This window comes from Tetrahymena thermophila, assembly GCF_000189635.1.
Source record: "Tetrahymena thermophila SB210 genomic scaffold scf_8254728, whole genome shotgun sequence".
NCBI lineage: Eukaryota > Ciliophora > Oligohymenophorea > Hymenostomatida > Tetrahymenidae > Tetrahymena > Tetrahymena thermophila.
Genome location: NW_002476492.1, coordinates 17011 through 37486, shown reverse-complemented (window position 1 = coordinate 37486; position 20476 = coordinate 17011). Strand labels below are relative to the sequence as shown.

Here is a 20476-nt window from a genome sequence, read left to right as displayed (position 1 = left end):
AAAATAAAGATTTAATCTTAATCTAACTTTTACTGAGTAATTCTAATTTTATATTTAAATGAAATAATTTATCCTGAATTATGTTGAATATTAATTTTATTTTTTAGAAAAATTTTATTAACTTTTTACTAATTAACAGTTTTTTAATTGCAAAGTAAATATAATAATAAGAAATAAATACTGATCAAATAATTAATTAAAATAAATTTTATATTAATTTTAATATTTTTTTGCCATTTAAAGAAGGAAAATATTGACTATTAATATTTTTTATTTATAAAAATGAGAAATTAAACTTAAATAAAAATATTAAAATTAAATAATAAAATTTTTATTTGAGCTTATTAAAGTTAAATTTTTAGTTAAAATAAATATTTCATCTTAAAAATATTATTAATACTTTTTAATAATTTACTTAATTATTTCATTTATTAAAAATAGGTAAATTGAGAAGAATCATGTAAATTTACTTTTTTTTGTTTGTAAAGCTAAAAATTATTAAAATAAATACAATTTTTTCTTACATTTATAAAGAATAAATTTGCAAAAAAACAATTATTAAGCATATTTTAGTTTGAAGATTAAAAAGAAAAATTAATAGATTAATAAGATTTTTTAAAGGAGTATTTTCATATAGATTTTAGCGTTTAAAAAATAGATTGTGTTATGTGATTGTGATATAAACAAAAGTATTAATTATTTAAAGTGAATAATCAGAAGAATCTGATAAACACAACACGTTTGTATCTTTTATTGAATTTAAGGAGGAGTTAACGTAAGGGTTTTTTTTTTGATTGTTAGGATGGAATCTATTTTTGATTGATTGCTTGTTTTTTTTGATTTTGGAGAGATGCATCGTGTTTAAAAAGAAGTTTTAACTAAAAATTATGAATGAAATAAATAAATAATTAAATAAATAGATAGATACACTAAATAATTTTAGGTTGTAAAAATTAATAAACAAAAAACAATATATAAATAGATAGGTAGGTTAGCAAGAAGTAGTAGATCAATCTATGACAACAGTTAAATCAATCATTAGACCTGAAAGAGTTGTTTTTGCTTCTCTTTTAATTATTCTCGTTCACGTAGTAGCTAGCTTGATGAACACTCCCGCTTCTATTTAGTTAATTCTAAATTCAGTCACTTGCGTTTACATAGGCTGCTTTTTAACATTTAGAGTAGAAAGAAAGCACAACGAAGAATTCCATAAAAGATCTTTGAGCGAAGATGCTGAAACTATGACTTCTAAAGACGCTTTCTAGTTCCCTCTTTACGGTTCCCTTGTCTTATTTGGTATTTATGTTCTTTACAAGTTCCTCCCTAAAGAATATCTCAGCTTCATTTTCACTTCTCATTTCATGTTTATTGGTATCTTTTGCGTAGGAGCTGTTTTCGAAATTCCTTTTTCAGCAGTATTTTAAGACAAATATGAAAAGGTCAACGTCATTAAGCGTAAAATCAATATCAATTTACCTCTCTTAAAGAAGGAAATCGACTTAGACTTCAATCTTTAACAAATTATTTGTATCGCTCTTGCTTTGATTCCTACTGTTTCTTACATTCTCTCAAGAAACTGGATTGCCAACAATATTTTTGGTATTGCATTCTCAGTTATGGGTATTAATAACCTCGTCCTTCCCAACTTTAAGGTCGGTTATATTCTTATGTGGGGTCTTTTCTTCTATGATATCTTCTGGGTTTACGGAACTGATGTTATGGTCACAGTTGCCAAGAGTTTCGATGCTCCAATTAAGTTGATCTTCCCCTTCGACTGGGAAAATAACAAGCATTCTATGCTCGGTTTAGGTGACATCGTCATTCCTGGAGTCTTTGTAGCTCTTGCATTAAAATACGATATTGATTAATAACTTAAGAAAGCCATTAATATTCATGCAGTTAAAACCCCCTATTTCAATTGGTGCTTTGGTGGTTACATTGCTGGAATTATCACCACTTTCGTTGTCATGGTTGTATTCAATCACCCCTAACCTGCTCTCTTATTCTTAGTCCCTGGATGTACAATTTCCGTTTTAATTAAAGCCTTACTCGATGGTAAATTGAAGGAACTCTTCCTTTACGAAGAATCTGAAAAAGGCATTAGCAATACCTAAGCAGTATAAGAACAAAAAGCAGATTGAATAATAAATTAAGTAGTTATATAATTAATTGCTCATGAGTAAAACTAAGCTTATTTATAATTTATAGTTAATTTGTTAGCTATTTTTAAATCATTTTATAGCTTTTCATTAAATTGACTATTATTTACTCAAATATTTACTTATTTACTTGTCACCTTTTTGTATTCCACTTCTCTTAAAAAATACCTCTTAAATTAAAACAAACCATAAATTATTTACAAAAATACTGATTTAATTAAACCCAAAAATAAACTCAAATTTTTAAAAAATAATTAAATCCAAATTAAATAAATACAATGATTTTTTAAGTGTAATTATTTTAAATATAATCAAAATTAAATTAAAACAAACAAATACCAATTTAATTTGATTATTGCTCATACATACAAAAGATGGGGGTAACAAAATAAAATTTAATAATTTATTAAATTCTATATTTTTTATTCAAAGGGTTATAAATTTTTACAATATAAAGTTGAATTTAAAAAATAAATCTGCTAGAAAATAAAAATGATTGTTTATTTTTGATAATATATAATAGAATAGTTAGAATTTAATTTGTAACTTCATAGTTTATTTAGTAATAAACCAAAAAACTAATTTGTTATGAATAAATACATTTATTTATTTATTGATGATTAATTAATAATTTAAATTGAATATTTTTAAAGGCAAAGATATTGAGAGTGAATATATATAGCATCTGTTATACAATTTAATATATAATTAATTACTAAATAAATAAATAGGTTTTTTCACTTTTTAGCAGGTGGTTTCTTTCCTCCCTTTTTATTATTTTATTCTTCTAATTCTCTTTATTTTTCTTCTTCTTCACGTCTTATCTTATCAATTTTTGCTTATTCTATTTGTTACTTGATTGAAATTATTTCTTGCTCTAGTCTTTCATTTTCATCTTTTGTATCATTCACGCTTTTTGTTAAATTGTCAAATACTTCCCATTCATTTTGATCTTTGTATGTTCCGAAATAATCAGTTAAAGCTTGCAAAGGGTTTTCAGGTAAGTCCTTTGAATTTTTGATTGATAAGAGGTCTATTTTTAATTTTTACATTATAAATATGTAAAATAAATAGCTGAACATATGCTAATAAAATCTAAAAATTTCAATATATTTGTTGAATTTTGATCAAATTACATTTGACAATGGCTAAAACAACTTCTTTATCAACTAAATATTCTCTAAACTCCTTTAATTTTGCTTATTACTTTTCCTTCTTTGAATAAACTGGTTCTTCTAACCCTTAACTCATTTTCGCTAATAAAGTTATCTATTTACTATATTTAATTATTAACTTGCAATTGATTTTAACATATAAAAATTTCTAATTAAATCAACTCTTTATTAATTTAATAAAAAATAATTGAAACAATTTATATCAACTAACAAACTGATCATTCAAACTAAATTTAAAATAATTTTCAAAAATTTTAATGAAAATATTAAAAATTTGTTTATTATGAAATAAAAAGTGAATTCATTTATCCAAATAATCAGAATTTAAATAAAACAATTTTTTGCTAAATTTAATTTAAATATAGAATCATAAAATAGTTTTTATGTTGAAAGTAAAAATTAGGCAATTTAATTTTAAATATTTCCTTCTTCTAAAGAAGCATTTCAAAAATCTATTTAAAAATGGTTAATTTCATAAAATAAATAAATGAATTTAATTAAGTATTATTAATCATAAAAATTAAAAAAATCAATATTTTATTATTTTATTTGTTAAGTGTTATTAAAAAAGTAGGATTAACAAAAAGTAGTTATAAAATTCATTTAAAATAATCTAAATACTTTTAAAAAAATAAAAACATCTTTGAAATTCTATGATATGAAATATTAATACAGATATCTAAATTATAACAAACTCTTTTAATTGCAAAGAAAGGCAAATAATAAATTCAAAAAACTTTTTATAATTTGCTTAAAAGCCAAATAATGAATAAAGTATTTAAACATTATTTTTGAATGTAAATTATATTTCTCTCCATAATATTTCAAACAAAATAATTAACATTTTATTTTTACTTGATTTATTTATTTGTTTAAAAAAATTTTTATTTTATTAAGCAAAAAAAATTACGAACAATATTTTACTAAGATGAAAAGCAGATCAATAAATTTTAACTTTTTTATATTTCTTTAATATGCAGAATAAAAATATATTTTTCAAATGATTTTAATCTTTTTTGATAAAACTTTCTTTAAGTTAAAAATAATAAATAGCATAAATATTTAGAAATATAAAGGTGTTTACTAATTAAGTATTTTTTATCTTTATATAGAATTTTATATAAAAGGTTGAAGTGATAAATAATGCTTGATTTTACTTAGATTTCAATAAAATTCATCATTTTTTTTATTGTTTTTTATAAAAATTATTTTAGATTTAGTTTGTTCAAACTGACTCTTTAGAACAATTTTGCTGTTTTACCAGGGTTTTTTAGAAAAAATTGAAGACTTCTAAAAGTAAGATAGTGGGTTTCTAATAAGGTTTTAAAATTTTCTATAGATTAGATTAAGCTTCTAAATAAAATGATTCATATGGGAAATAAATGAGATAGTTTTCTAGATAAGCTTTTAAGTAATAGAAGAAATTGATAAAAAATTAGAATTAAAATAGAAAAAGGAAACGAAAATCTTTGACTAAAACAAATTTATTTATTTCATTGTTTAGTTATGCTCAGAAAGCATAAATAAATAAATAAATAAATAAATAAATTTGGGTTGAGATGGACAAATGATGGACTTGGTAATATTGAAGGTCGAAGTCAAATTTGAATGAATTATTATAGGAGTTGCTTGCTTTTGATGGAAATACTTTTTGTTTGCTTGTTTGTTTATCGTGGTATGGTATGGTAGGTAGGTAGCTCATCTTCTTTTTTGCATTTAATTTTCGAGAAGAAAAGGCAATTCTTCTCGAAGGATTAAAAAAAAAATAAATAAATAGAAAAATAGAAGAATAGAAAGATTAATAAAGGTTGACAAAAAATAATAATCATTTAACAAACAAGCTAGCCAATTAAGAATATGATTACTCACACACCATACTTTTTAAAGCAAACGCAAAAGAAGCCTGTTCAAAATAGAGTCAGGACTTCCATTCCAACTTTTCTAGTTAAAACATACGAAATGCTAGAAGTAATTTTCCAAATTCTGCGAACATTTTTCAAATAACAAACCCGCCCACCAACCATTTCATCAAAAATATTCCAAAAATAATTTTTATTATTTAAGACTTATTTAACAACGACAAAACACAATAAATAAATAAATTAGAATCAAGAGCACAAAGACATTGTCTGTTGGAGTGAAGATGGCAAGTCTTTTTTGATTAAGAAGCACAACGAATTCAGAGATTAAGTTTTACCTCAATATTTCAAACACAATAATTACTCCTCATTTGTTAGACAAGTAAGCATTTATTTAATCATTTTTATCAAAATCATTTCATGAACCACAGCTCAATTTGCACTCTCTTTCAAAGTTTAAATTCCATGCTTAACCTATTTGTTTAATTTACTAAAATAACTCTTTTCCCCTTTAAAATGAACACTCTTTTCCATAACACAAACTCCAACTTTTTACTTCAAATTTTCATTACGTAAAGTTAAACTTTCCTGATTAAAAATTTTTATTCTGATTGAATGATTCCCAATTTATTAAATTATTATTTAGTTTCTATATAAAAAATACATTATTGATTTCTATTTACAATCTAGACAAACAAATAAAAAACTCAAAATTTTAATATAATTGCAATCTTTTAGTGTTATCAAATCAATTACTTTACTGACATTTCCACCATTATTTTTATCATCTTTGAACTTGTTTATTTCTTTATTACTTTATTCATTAATTTATTTGTTAGTTTTCTTTATTCAAGTTCATTTGATCCCTTTAAAAATATCAAAATTATTAAGCCGCCCTCTCCCCTTTTAATCTTTAATTTGAATATGTGAATGATAATTATCGCTTAAATTAAAGCCTATTTTATAAATCTACCCAAATAAATAAATAATTAATTAAAATCAATTAAAATTACAAAAACAAAAGAGCAAACAAAATCTTTTATTTTTTAAAATCAAAACGAACTCAAAAATGAGAACTAAAAAGAATTTAAGAGATTATTGAAAACCTTTAAGAAGGGTAAATAGATGAATTATTGGTTGATTTATTAAAAAATTTAAAAGATTTTTCTAAGCTGATTTAAATTTATCTTGTTATCATCAACTAATTTAAATATTTACCAAAATATAAAATCAAACATAAATGATTTATTTTCTAATAAATTATGATTAATAAATATCTTTAAAATAATTTTTCATTCTCAACAAATATATTTGAAAGATATTTCTTCATAAATACATTCATTAATTTACTGTTTGCCTAAGTTAATTATTAAGTTTATTAATATTTCAAATTTTCATTCATTTTTAGTTTCTACTTTTACATTTTCTATTTATTTTTTTTTAAACAAATTAGTTTATAAATTTAACAAACACAATATTAAATCAATACCGTTTTCTTATTCGAAATTCTACATTATTAATTTAATAAATTACTTAAATTTGCTTAAAAATATTTTTAATTTGATTTTTCAGGTGCAAATGGATTTTTATTTTATAGGAATTTATTAAATGATTGATTTATTTTTTTAATAAAAATTTCAATTTGAGATATTATTGTTTGAATTAAATAATTTTTTATTATGAAAAGCTTAATATGTATGATTTTCACAAAGTGAGAAATGAAAGTACAGACTCTGAATACAAAAATCCATTGTTTTAGAGAGGATAGCAGTATGATTAATTTAATGGAATATTTCGAAAATAAAACTTTATTATTTTAAATTAGAAAAATGCTTTCAGAAATAAAAAGAAAAAGCGGGGATAACAATAATGATGAATTTTCTACTTAGTAAAATGACAACAATGATGATAGTGCTTAAATACTCCAAAATGCTTCTGGTAATAGTTTGAATATTGATGTGGATAACTCTAAATCAGATAACACCTAAATACTTAGTGAAGTTTCTAATTTAAAATCTAAACAAAACAGTCTTGAAAAAGCAATGACTATGCTTATTTCTTAGCACGAAACTCTAATTCGTGAGAACAAGATCTTGTGGGATGAAATCAGAAGATAAAAGTAAATAAATTTAACTAAAAACTTATTTAATTTAATCACTTTTTTTTTAAAATAAAAGTGAACAAGATGATTTGAGAGGAGAAAAGATTATGATGGTTTTAGCATTTTTTTTGAACAGAAACAATTAATTTAATAACAGCTAAACATCAAGATCACTTGTTCCTCAACAATCAAACAACAGAAGACCTATATAACGTAAGTTATCATTTAAATTAATTATTATTTTTACTTCTTCTTTTTAAAATTAAATTAAATTAATTAATTAATAACTTAGCGAGCTTCGAAGATATCCAGCAATTTCTATAAAATCAATCTTATTAAAAAAGAGACAACAGGTAAAGTGAAATACTTCAAGGTATTTACTAGGAATTTAATAAATTGAATAACGGAAAATTCTCATTTGACACAGTAATTGATTAAAATAAAGTACATTAAGCAATCCAAATATTTAAAAATTAATAGAATGAATCAAGAAATCCCTATTATTCTCTTCCTCTGATAAAAAATAAAAAAGCAAGAAATGAATCGTTCACTTCTTAAATCTCTTAAGATGTCAGAGAACTATTAAAAACTTACGAAAAAAGTGGATCAAATGACAAAGAAATGATTGAATAGTACTTGCAAAAATTAATTGGAAGCAATAATATACCTGAAAGTAGATCAGACTACTTACCAATTGAACCTCTCCCATCATCATCTAGTGGAAGCATAAAACATGAAAAGTAATCACTTAACGTTTTTGAAAATCCTTAAACGAAAAGAATATGCCAAGAAACACTGAATCCTCTTAACAAAGGGTATTCTGCAGAAAATACTGGCATTAATTAATCGAAGATTGAAGATAGAAATATCAACAACCAAGATTCTCACTTCCAAAGTTCTCAATTAGTTTAATATGGCAAATAAAACAGTAATAACATTAGCAATTAAGTGAGAAGCAATTCTTTACCTAAATTACAATCTAATCCGTCCTATGAGCATCTCCCTTTCGATGGTTAAAATAATTATAGCTCTAACTAAACTAACTATGCTAGTTTAAGTCCTAACATTCATTCTAATAATGGTAACAATCCTATTTTCACTCTGAGTAGAACTAATAGCTCTAATCTCGTTAACTAATTCCACTCTGATAAGCTTGGAATCGGTTATTCAGCCAGTCCTATAAGAATGACACATAATGAGCTGCCTCATAGTTCAATCACCATTGGTGATCATCCTAACCTATTCCCCTACTACGGAAACATGAACGGTTCATTTACTCCAGAGCATAACTACCATGAAGATGAAGAATATACTGGCAGATCTAGGAGATCTTCTTTCGATAAAAACCATGACTAAAGCAATAATTTCTCTAACATAAATTGATCCTCCCTCTAATAAAAAAATAGAATCAAAAATGAAATTATCATTTATCTAATTTTCAAAAAACAATTTTATGAATTAAGAGTTTATTTTCAATAAAAGCATCATCATTTAAAATGAATTAATGAATGAATTAATAAAATTATCTTGGAGAACTTGCTGCAAAAAAAAGCTAAAAAAAATATTTTACAAAACAGATAGCTGCTGATAGATCTAGCAATTTATCTGAATAAATGATAATCCTAGTTATGGAATGAATAAAGCATAAAAATATTTAATAGAGTTAATTTATTTTTGATTATTAATTAATATAAAAATTTTAATTATTTATAATAAACTATTTTTAAAAAGATTTATATAATTTATATACTTGTCTTATATTATATATCATTATTTTTGATTGATTTTATGTAATTAATTCATTATTATTTGTCTGTATTCAATTTTTATCTTATGTGTAATTCTTCCATTTTAATTTTCTCTTTAACAAAATTTCTTAAGAAAAAAACTATAAAAATTAATGATTAATAAAAAAAATTTTAATTTACATTACCATTTGCTTTGTTTTTTAGAATAATTATGTTGGATATTTATTTATTTTGCCAATCATAATATTATTTTTATTTTTAAAGTAGATTAAATGATAAATATTAGTTAATTAATTAATTACATTTTTTAATATGATTTATCTATTGATTAAAATAATTATTGTTTTTGTTTGTTGAAAAATAATAAAGTAAAGTAAATTAATTTGTTAACAATTGCTTATCAAAAATGTAAAATTAGATTCAATTAAAATTGTATATGACAATGAACTGTTTGTTGTCTAATTTATATAAAAAATAGTTAATTCTTTTACTATTCCACATATAACTTTTATATGAATATATGCATATATGAAAGTATCTATTTAACTATCTATCTATTTATCAATTTTGATAAACTTTAGATTTGTTAGACATCAATAAGATTATTTATATATGTATTCTCATTTAATTCATGCACATAAAATGGCATCTTCGTACTTTGTGTTAGATCCTGAAACACCATCTGAGAAGCAATAGACCAACTCAGTTAAAAAGCAGATTTAATGAGCTTCATCTGATAAACCATTGCAAGCCTTGTATTGTCTAGTTGCACATTAATTAGCATTGTCGAAATATTCTTAATTTTCCTTAACACATTCGGGATCATTTGGGCAAGAGTAAATATAAGATTGAACTGAACCGCAATCTTCAAAGTATTATCTAGCACCACAGTCGTTTTAACATTTAAGAGCAGAGACCAAAGCAGGATGCTTAGCATTAGCAACTAGTTAATCATATTGAGTGTAATCAGCAAGGAATGAAGCTTAGAATTATTCAAATTCACTCTTGCAAGTATCATCAGAAACACAGGTACTCATCAAATGGTAGCAAGATCTAATCACGCAAAGTGATAGGAAATCTCTTGTTTGCTTAGGTTCTTCATCCTTCAATAAGTGACTAGTCTAATTGGAAACAGCCAATAAAGTCAAAGATAATGCAATCAAAGTTGCACCAATCAATAATTAAGATTTCATTCTGTATTTTAAATCGTATTCTAATTTTATATGATAATTATTATTTATTAATATTAAGACTAACATTCTAACTACATATATATATATTCTCTAAAAATTCATACATTTGACAATCTAATTAATTAGAAAATTTCACTCACTAATTAATTTATTTATTAGCTAGTTATCAAAAAAAATCTAAGTATATCAATTAAATGATTGATATTCACCACTCTAGAATAATAACTGATCTATTTTTTTACAAATTTCACGTTTTAAAATGTTTTATTTAAGATATTTTATTGTAATTTTAAAGTTGAGTGCAATCTATGTAAATATGCTTAAAATATTAAATAAAAATGGTAAAATAAGTGTAGTAGACGATTTAATATAACTATTATACTTTTATTTAGATTTAGATAAATATAGTCTAATAGATTTTTATCTATTTCAGCTAGCTACTTTGATATTAAATTATATTTATGTGTAATATTATAAAGAGTCTTAGTTGATGTTAAATTTTACATTTAAAATATTTTCTTTTATTTACTTAATAAGCTTTAAACGAAATTTAAACTTACTCTTACCTAAAAAATGTACAAAATTTAGATCATATAAAATGAAAATTTTCATTCCATCATGAATGAATTTTAAATAAATTTCCAGAACTTTTTAGCTTGAAAATTCTGGAAAAGTTAACATAAATTTTAAATATTTTTATGGCACACGAACTATTCATTTATTATTCATTTTAGATATCAAAATATATCAGAAAATAAACCTTTACATTATACACAATTATAATAATTTCATTAAGTTTAGTTCTAAATGTTATTTTAACCACCAATAATTAATTAGTAAATCAATAGCGATGATTTATTATTTAATATTAAAAAATGCTATAAATTGAATGAATATGGCGAGTATAACCTATCTCTCTTCAATATCATTTTAATACTTGTGATCAATCTTTTCAAAGGCAGTCTCTCAAAGTAAAATAGACTTAAGAATGTTTTCCTTAAATGTGGCTATCTATATTTACTTGATTCCTAGATTTTTAAAATATACAATTAATCAGTTTTTACTTAAAAAAACAAATAAATTTTTTTTTGTGTTTTTAATTTAATTCAGCCTTTTATAAAATCAATAAATAAATTTTTAATATTTATTGATAAAATAAATTTATTTTGATTAAAATATTTTTGTAAAATAAATTAATAATTATTTGATTTTTGATCATAGAAAAATAAGCTAAATTTTAATTTATTTAATCAAACTTTGACAGAAAATTGTTATTATTACCTATAAAAGAAATTTTTGATATGAAAAACTTTTTTTAAGGAAAAAAACTTTAATCTTTTTATGAGGGAAATCATTAACCTTTAAGTTGGTTCTTGTGGTAATTAAATAGGCTCCAAGTTTTGGGAAGCCATCTCATTTGAGCATGGCATATGGTCTAATGGCACTTACATAGGCAACTCTGATTTATAGCTACAGAATATAAATGTTTATTATTAAGAAATTGAATAAGCTAGATATGTTCCCATAGCTGTACTTGTTGATTTAGAGCCTGGAACTTTAGATTCTGTGAAAGCTAGCACTCTAGGTTCGCTTTTTAGACCGGATAACTTTGTTTCTGGTTAAACTGGAGCTGAGAATAATTGGGCTATAGGTTACAATACATAAGGAGTATAGTATTTAGACCAAGTAAAAGAAATTGTGAGAAAATAAGCTGAAAACTGTGATTCATTTTAAGGATTTTAAATAACTCACTCATTAGGTGGTGGCACTGGCTCTGGCATGGGCACTCTTATTATTAAAAGTATGAAAGAAGAATATCCGAATAGAATTATACAAGCGTTTTCAGTTTTCCCTTCTACAAAAGTTTCAGATACAGTAGTAGAACCTTATAATGCTATTCTTTCTATAAATTAGTTAATTGACCAAGTTGATGAATGTATGGCAATTGATAATGAAGCTCTTTATGAAGCTTGCGTCAGATTACTCAAAATGATGTCACCTACTTATAATACTATTAACACTTTGATATCCTCTGTTATGTCTTGCATAACTTGTACTATGAGATTTCCTAGCTAAATAAATTCTGATCTTAGAAAGTTTGGTGTTAATTTGGTTCCCTTTCCTCGCCTTCATTTTTTAATGACTAGTTTGGCTCCTCTTTTATCTATAAGAAACATGTAGTACCCTATTACAGTATCTTACTTACATGATTAGATGTTTAATTATGCAAATATGACGTGCTCTGCAGATTTAAGACACGGTAGGCTTTTATCAGCCTTTGCCAGCTTTAGAGGGAAAATGTCTTATAAAGAAGTTGATGAGTGTGTTTTAAATGTTAGTAATAAGAATTCTTATTACTTTGTAGAATGGATTCCTAATAATCTCAAGCACTCAGTTTGTGAAATAACTCTTTAAAATAATCTAAATTCTGTAAGTCTTATTGGGAATAGCACTGCTATCTAAGAAGTATTCATGAGAATTGCTGAACAGTTTAAAGCAATGTTTAGAAGAAAAGCTTTTTTATAATGGTATACAAATCAAGGAATGGATGAAATGGAATTTGCAGAAGCAGAGTCAAATGTGCTAGATTTAGTTTCTGAATATTAATAATATTAAGATATGTTTGTTGATTAAGAAGAATAAGAAGAAGAGTCTCAAAATACATTACAGACATGTGATAAAGGCTAATATTGAAAAAATTAAATAAATTTCTAAATATTAAATTAAAATACTCATTGTATTCTACTAAATTTAGTATTTAAACAAAGCCTTGCTAGAATTTCTCAATAAAAGCAAGCAAAAATTCTAAAAAGGAGTTTTAATAATACATTTTAATTAGTTAAATTTAATTAAAAGCAATTAACATGCAATTTCTATTTATGATAAGCAAAATTTAGTTATTTGATTTATAGCTTAATGCCTATATTTTTTTATAATAGTATTCTATAATAAAAATATTAAAAATAGATATTGATTAATAAAATCATTAATTTTATTTAGGATGAATATTAAGATTAATTATCACATTTTGCATAAAAATATATCAATAAACTATTTATTTTTTAAGATAGATGGGTTAACTTTGAAACATTTTACGCTTTATTTTTTATAATAGTATTCTTTTATAAAAATATTAAAAATAGATATTGATCTGATTAATAATATGATTAATTTTATTTAGGATAAATATTAAGATTAATTATCACATTTTGCATAAAAATATATCAATAAACTATTTATTTTTTAAGATAGATGGGTTAACTTTGAAACATTTTATGCTTATATTTTTTATAATAGTATTCATTTATAAAAATATTAAAAATAGATATTGATTAATAATATAATTAATTTTATTTAGGATGAATATTAAGATTAATTACCACAATTTGCATAAAAATATATCAATAAACTCTTTATTTTTAAGATAGATGATTTAACTTTTTATTCATTTTAAGTAAATTTAATTACCAATAAAGAGTTGATCTTTTAAATTAAAAATAATATTTTCAAATATATTATTAAAAACAAAAATATAAATATATAATATATTTTACTTTTACTTTATTATTTTTATATTTTAAAAATTAATAATTTATATCATGAGCAATCGATAATACTTTTCACCAAACTCTTCATTTTAAGAATTAATTTTCTAAATGATTAATCAGCTTCTTAATCATATGAATACACACTTTTAGATTTAAATAAAATAAATAAGTGAACTAATGTTAAGTGAGTTCTGAGAATGAATATATTAAAATAAAAGCAGAGGAAATAATTAAAATAAAAGTGTTAATTTAAACTAAAAAAAAATATGAGAAATCATATTAAGCGATTTTTTGTTAACAAATAAGTAAATAAATAATCAAGAAAATTAATGCTATAAAATTTTTAATAGTATTTTCTTTAGTTAATCGCCTTTCAAATAAAAAAAAGAAAGAAATTTAATTAATTATTTTACTCATTAAGACTAAGTATCAAAATTAAGACACTATTACATTAAGATAAGTTTAAACACAGATATGATACACCCTCTTCCATAATTAAGTTACTGCTTTTAATTAATATTTTTAAAAAGAATATGAGAGTTATTGTAAAGATTTTTGTTGATTAATTAAAATGTGAGTTTAATGCTGAAAAGATATTAAAAAAAATAAAAAATAAAAAGGATGAATTGAGCAATAAATAAAAAGAAATTAAATATTAGTAAGTTCATTAATAAAATAGGTAATTAAATAATGTTCTGATAAATATTTATTAGTCGATGGCACACACTTCAAAGTTAAATGATGCAATGTATTAATAAAATAAATAAGCTATTTCTACCTGAGGTTTAAGTCTAAATTTGAGAGTTTAGGGCATAGGGATAAACTCTATCCTAATCTTAATGCACCTTATGCACTGATTGAATTGGCTCTTTTTTTATAATAAAAAATTTATAAATAAAAATGAAAAATGTTATGAGAAATAATTAAAAAAAGAAGAAAAATCAGTTAATTATTGTAAATTAGAATCCAAATAATAAAAAATAAATAAATAAGCAAAAAATAAATCATAAATTGTGATAGTAAAATACATTAAAAAATTATAAAATCATTTTTTTGGATTTATCAATTCATTTTGAGCTTTATAAAATTAAAACATAAAATATTAAGAATTAAATCAAAATTATTTTTACTAAAGATGAAGAGACAAAACTGAGAGATTAGTGCACTTAGATAAACAATAACCTAAGATTTTTACTCCTTCATCACCTAATGAGTTATAACTTTTAATATTTAGTACAAAAAATTATGGAAAAGTAAATAAATAATTATGCTAGTTAGCTCAAAAAAATGTTACTGATAAATTATTATGTAAAAAAAGTGATAAAAAAATATTAATTAATATTTTGCTCATTTTCTTAAAAACAATTTTAATTATTTAAAGATAGATAGCCAGCCCTTTGCACTAAATAAAAATCAGTTTCTTAACAAAAAAAATGATTTATTACTAGAGATATATTTTCAAATCCTATAGATTTTGGCACTAAGATAATTCAGAATTGAAAAACTATGGTTCATAAGGACCAATTGAATTTTTACTTTTTTAAGAAAAAATATTTAGTTATTTTTAAAAACATGATAGAAGTATTTTATGAAGAAAAGGAAAAGATTTTGAAAAACAATCTATTATTTTAAAGTAGAAAAAACTAAAAAAAATAAATTAGCAAATTTTTCAACTGGATACAAAAATGCAACTCAGAAAAATTAATATTAAAAAATGATCAGTTTTATGTGGATTTTTTGCCTTTTTTTCCATATTTTTATTATAAACATTATTAAATAAAATAGATAAACTGTATATTTTTACTGAAGATTTAGTGTCAAAGTTGAGAGATTAGGACACTAAGCTAAACCAAAACCTAAGCCAAATGCACCTTCATTTTAAATTTTATTATTGCTTTTGATATTTTAAAAGAAATTAAGAGAAGTTAAATTAAGAAAATTAAAAGAATAAAAATTTAAAATAAATTTAAAAGTTTAAAAATTAGTATTAACAAATAAACTTTGCATAAAAGCAGTAAGAAAAAAAATTCAATTAATTTTTTATTTATTATTCGATTACTATTCCAAATTAAAAATTAATAAAACATGCTTAAAAGTTAATTTACTGAAGATTAAGAGTTAAATTAGAGAGTTTAGTGCATTTGGCTAAACCAGAACCTAAGTTTGAAGCACCATTTGAACCTATTAAATTTTTGCTTTTAGTTTTTATTTAAAAAATAAATGAGAGAAGTGTTATTTATAATCAAACAAATAAAGAAGAATTAAAGTAAATTAGAAATAAATTTTTGTACCCACTGAAATTTTGTTTCTGACTGAACAAATTAGGACTCAAATTAAAACCAGAACCCAAATCTGACCTAATATTTTAAAAATTATAACTAATGTATTAAAAAGAAAAAAAGAAGTTAAAACTTTGAATTTCTATTTAAAGCTGAAAAACAAACAAACAAACAAATAAAGTACTACTTGATAAAATAAATAAAAAACAACTAATCAATTTACAAATTATTTATTATTTATTTGATTCTTATTTGTAATTAAAATAAAACAAAAATATATTAAAATCAAATAAATAAATAATTTATTTTTACCCAATAAGGTCAAGTATTAAAGTAGAGAGATTAACACATTTACCTAAACTGAAACCTAAGTCTGATGCGCCCTATTCTCCTATTGAATTTTAACTTGTAATTTAAAGAAAAAATTAGTAAGTTAGTTAGTAGAAAAAGCTTGGGGTAAGTATTTATTTAATAGATTTATAAATTAAAAATAAATTTTAAATAATAAAATTAAAACGATCATACGAAGGAGCACAAAAAATAATTAATGTGGAAATTAAACAAATGTAATCAATCATTTAAAATGTTTCATTTTATTTTGCATTTAAATTTATCATTTAATTTATTTATTTATCTATTAGCTTTCATAGTAAAATAATATAAAATATTAATTAAAGATAATAAAATATATATTTTTACTTGAGGTTAAGTTACAAAGTTGATAGATTAGCACACTAAGCTAAACCTGAACCCAATCCAGATACACCCTTATCGTCAATTAAATTGTTACTGTTAATAATTAAAATATATTAATTTAAAATGAAAAATGTTTGATGGAATAAATATAAAAAACATTAAGAAAAATAAATAAAGTAAGTTTAAAAGACTATTTTAAAAATGAAAAATATTTGATTATTTAGATAATTAATTAAACTAATATTTAAAAAAGATTAATGAAATTTTATACAGAAATAAAATAATAGTGAATAATAAAAATTCAATCCTTTCTAATTAAATAAAACAAACCGAACATTATGTATAAATTATTTTTACCTTAGGTTAAGCACCAAATTTGAAAGATTAGCACACTTAGCCAAACCAATACCTAAATCTAATTAGCCCTATTCACTAATCTAATTCGAACTATTCATAAATAAAAAATAGTTATGAAAATATGTATGTAATAAGTAGAGATAAATAAAGAAGGATGGAGGAAAATTTGAAGTTGAAAAAAAAAAAAAATGTTAAATGAATACTTAATAACTAACTACTAATAAGCTAAAAAAAATATTTTTACCAACTTAGGTCTAAAGTTAAAGTTTAGAGATTAGTACAATTAGCTATACCATAACTCAAACTTGATGTACCATTATCTAGAATTGAATTATTACTGTTAAAATTTAGAAAATATGTAAATTAATTAGATAAAAATTATTAATTGATGAAAAAATTAAAATTAATTTATGAAATTAAAAATTTATTAAATAATCAGTCAGACAGACAGAGAGACAGACAGACTCAACGTGAAGAATCAATTAATTATAATAAATATATTTTACATGTTTTTTTATGTAAATTAATTAATTAGTTTATTTTGTTTCAAATGAAATTAAAACAAATTAAAAACAATAAATATTTTTTACTTAAGCTAGAGTTTTAATATGGAGAGATTATAACACTAAGCTAAACCCTAACCCAAACCTGATGCTCCTTTTGCACCAATAAGATTTTTACTTTTAATATTAAAAAAAGTTGAGGGTTAATTTGGATAATATAGAATGAAACTTTTAAAAGAAAAAAAAGATCATAATTATTTAAATTCAATAAAAGTTTAACTCTGAAAATAAATAGTAAGTAAGTATGAATAAATGAGTTAGTTAATTATGTTTATTTAAAAGAGAGAAAAAACAAATAAAAATACAATTTTGGTATTTTTTGTTAGTATTTTTTTAAAATAAAGTGTTTTGTAAATAAAATATTTATACCCACTTAGGTCAAGCGTTAAAGTTGAGAGTTTAGTGCATTAAGCTAAACCAAAACCTAGACCTGAGGCTCCACCATCATCAATTACATTGTTGCTATTAAATAAATATTTTGAGAATTAGCATAAAAAATAATATCTAAAAAATTTTTTAATAAAAAAAATTATAAAAGTTTAAAATTATGTTAATTAAAACAATTAATGTGATATTAAAGTTGAAAGCTTTTATATAAGATTAAAAATAAAAAAGTAATCAATTTAATCTAGATAATCAATCAATGCAACATAATTAAATTAGAATAAAAGTTATCACTAATATAAATATTTAATGTTTCTAAAATGTTTTTTTATTGAAAAACTAATCAGGTTATATAATAAATATAATTTTTTTATAGAAAAAGCAAATAAATTATTTATACTATAGATAAAGTGTTAGTGATGAAAGATTGGTAAGTTAAGGTAAAACAGAACCCAAGCTTGATGCACCTTATGCACTTATTTAATTGTTACTTTTTAAAAAATAAATGTAATTTAATACGAAATAAATCTTAATCAGAAAATTAATGAGAATAAAAGTAAAAAAATATTAATTTTATATAAACAACTAAATTTGAAAAAAATATAAAAGAGAGAGCCCAGACAAATCAATAAATCAAATAAAATTTAAACCTAAAAAAACAAACTGAAAAGTTTGCAAAATTTTTTACTAATTTAATTAATTAATTATTTGATTTAATTTTTAAAAGTAAAATAAATAAATAAATACACAAACTAAGTAAAAAATAATAAACTATTTTACCATAGGTCAAGTGTTAAAATAGAAAGATTAACACACTAAGCTAGTCCAGAAGCCAAACTTGATGCCCCATCATCATTTATTGAGTTTTAACTATTAATATTTTGAAAAAAACATTTGAGTTAATTTTAAAATGCTTGAAAATAATCAAGGAAAAAAATAATTTGAATTAAAAGTATAAAATTTTAATTAAAAAAACTGAGGATTAAATGCATGTGAATTAATTAATATTCAAGCATTGTAAAGTTAGATGACAATAATAAATTAATCAATCATATTAGTTTTTAAATATTCTTAATTCGAAACTCATTCGTAATAAATTGTGTATTCAATTCAAAAATAAAATAAATTGTTTTAAAAAAGGAGGGTGGGGAAAGATAAAAGGGTTTAAATGAAACTATTTAAAATAGTATATGGGTACAGTTTTGGATTAACCTCTTACATTCCACCTCCCGATTGTCCCCCCTTAAATTAATATATTTTTACTCAAGTTATAGAGTCAAAGTTGAGAGTTATTTGCATTTAGCTAAACAAGAGACCAAATTTGATATACCTTATGTGCCTATTGGATTTTTACTTTTTAAATTAAAAAAAATTTAAAAGTTAATATAAAAATATTTAGAAAAAAAAGAAATAAATTTGGACATTATAAAAAGAATATAATTATCAATCATTTTAATGACTGAATAATCTCAATATTTTTAAACAGCTTGCATTCTTTCTACTAAATTTACATTTTTAACATCTTTTTTTTCAAAAGAAACTGCCAAAAGAATTATTTTACTGAAGATTGATTTTCAAATTTGAGAGGTTAATGCACTTTGCTATGCCAAAACCTAATTCCTATGCTCCTTACATACTGATTAAATTATGGCTTTTAAAATTCGTTAAAGGACATTTTAATATGAAGAAATTTCGAAAAAAATAATGTAGTAGTTGAAAATCAATTAACAAATGAAAATCTGAAACAAAAAACTTAATAAATTAGTAAAATGAATAAAGCATAATTAATTAATAAATAAATAAAATACTATTTTTTAATAATTTCAAATTAAAATAGGACTAATTCTTAATAAAAATAAATAAAATATTTTACCTTGTTTAAAGTGTTAAAGTTGAAAGATTAGTGCATTATCCTAAACAAAAGCCTAAGCTTTATGCTCCATTATCACCAATTTTATTAAAACTTTTTTATAATTAGAAAAATATATAAAAAAAATTAGAGAAATTTAAAATAAATAGAACAAAATGCTAATTAAAATTTAAAAAGCTAAATTATATTTAAGAAATATATTGAAAATTTTTAGTATAGTTTTAAAAATAAATTTTAAGTTATTTTGACCAAAAAAATAAAACATCGAAATGTATGTTATCACCTAACATTGATCAATATATCTATGTGTTAAGATAGCCGAGAGTTAAGTAACTTTTTAAATTAAAAAAAATAAAATATTAAAAATTTATAAATGTTTAATTAATTACATCTTCGAGGCTATAAAATTAATCTATTTTCTTTTTCATTAAATTTATTTTTATGGATTTAATAAGTAAATTTTTTTAAAGTTGATTAATTAATTATTAGAATTCAAAGTTATTTATTTTGTTTTTTGTTTATTGATTACAAATAAGGCAGATAG

At 21.9% G+C, this 20476-nt stretch overlaps 7 protein-coding genes across 7 annotated transcripts; 3 read left to right on the top strand and 4 right to left on the bottom strand. All coding sequences in view use genetic code 6, as the record gives it.

The window, feature by feature from the left end:
• Positions 1–1016: 1016 nt before the first annotated feature.
• On the top strand, positions 1017–2141 carry TTHERM_00835020 (signal peptide peptidase; the record flags this gene model as incomplete). Its single annotated transcript, XM_001031265.2, has 1 exon — positions 1017–2141. One exon carries the CDS (start codon positions 1017–1019, stop codon positions 2139–2141), a length of 1125 nt encoding a protein of 374 aa, XP_001031265.2.
• Positions 2142–2896: 755 nt separating this feature from the next.
• Positions 2897–3410, bottom strand: TTHERM_00835010 (hypothetical protein; the record flags this gene model as incomplete). The annotated part of the gene is made up of 2 exons (XM_001031264.1): positions 2897–3192; positions 3296–3410. The coding sequence occupies 2 exons, from the start codon at positions 3408–3410 to the stop codon at positions 2897–2899; spliced, it is 411 nt and encodes a 136-aa protein (XP_001031264.1).
• A 1781-nt stretch (positions 3411–5191) lies between these two features.
• TTHERM_00834990 (HSF-type DNA-binding domain protein) lies at positions 5192–8677 on the top strand (the record flags this gene model as incomplete). The annotated part of the gene is made up of 7 exons (XM_001031262.2): positions 5192–5302; positions 5441–5575; positions 6881–6963; positions 7019–7312; positions 7371–7507; positions 7587–7720; positions 7775–8677. 7 exons carry the CDS (start codon positions 5192–5194, stop codon positions 8675–8677), a joined length of 1797 nt encoding a protein of 598 aa, XP_001031262.2.
• Positions 8678–8732: 55 nt separating this feature from the next.
• On the bottom strand, positions 8733–9065 carry TTHERM_000834971 (transmembrane protein, putative; the record flags this gene model as incomplete). Its single annotated transcript, XM_012796456.1, has 1 exon — positions 8733–9065. The coding sequence occupies one exon, from the start codon at positions 9063–9065 to the stop codon at positions 8733–8735; it is 333 nt and encodes a 110-aa protein (XP_012651910.1).
• Positions 9066–9671: 606 nt separating this feature from the next.
• On the bottom strand, positions 9672–10337 carry TTHERM_00834970 (transmembrane protein, putative; the record flags this gene model as incomplete). The annotated part of the gene is made up of 1 exon (XM_001031260.3): positions 9672–10337. The coding sequence occupies one exon, from the start codon at positions 10335–10337 to the stop codon at positions 9672–9674; it is 666 nt and encodes a 221-aa protein (XP_001031260.2).
• Positions 10338–11576: 1239 nt separating this feature from the next.
• TTHERM_00834960 (tubulin/FtsZ family, GTPase domain protein) lies at positions 11577–12929 on the top strand (the record flags this gene model as incomplete). The annotated part of the gene is made up of 1 exon (XM_001031259.2): positions 11577–12929. One exon carries the CDS (start codon positions 11577–11579, stop codon positions 12927–12929), a length of 1353 nt encoding a protein of 450 aa, XP_001031259.2.
• Positions 12930–13832: 903 nt separating this feature from the next.
• TTHERM_000834939 (kinase domain protein) lies at positions 13833–20360 on the bottom strand (the record flags this gene model as incomplete). Its single annotated transcript, XM_012796455.1, has 21 exons — positions 13833–13926; positions 14197–14289; positions 14562–14651; positions 14914–15003; positions 15229–15318; positions 15588–15677; positions 15889–15978; positions 16075–16140; positions 16375–16467; positions 16762–16851; positions 17116–17205; positions 17360–17452; positions 17706–17795; positions 18048–18140; positions 18463–18552; positions 18843–18932; positions 19326–19415; positions 19624–19713; positions 19936–20025; positions 20216–20265; positions 20322–20360. The coding sequence occupies 21 exons, from the start codon at positions 20358–20360 to the stop codon at positions 13833–13835; spliced, it is 1791 nt and encodes a 596-aa protein (XP_012651909.1).
• Between the last annotated feature and the right edge of the window lie 116 nt (positions 20361–20476).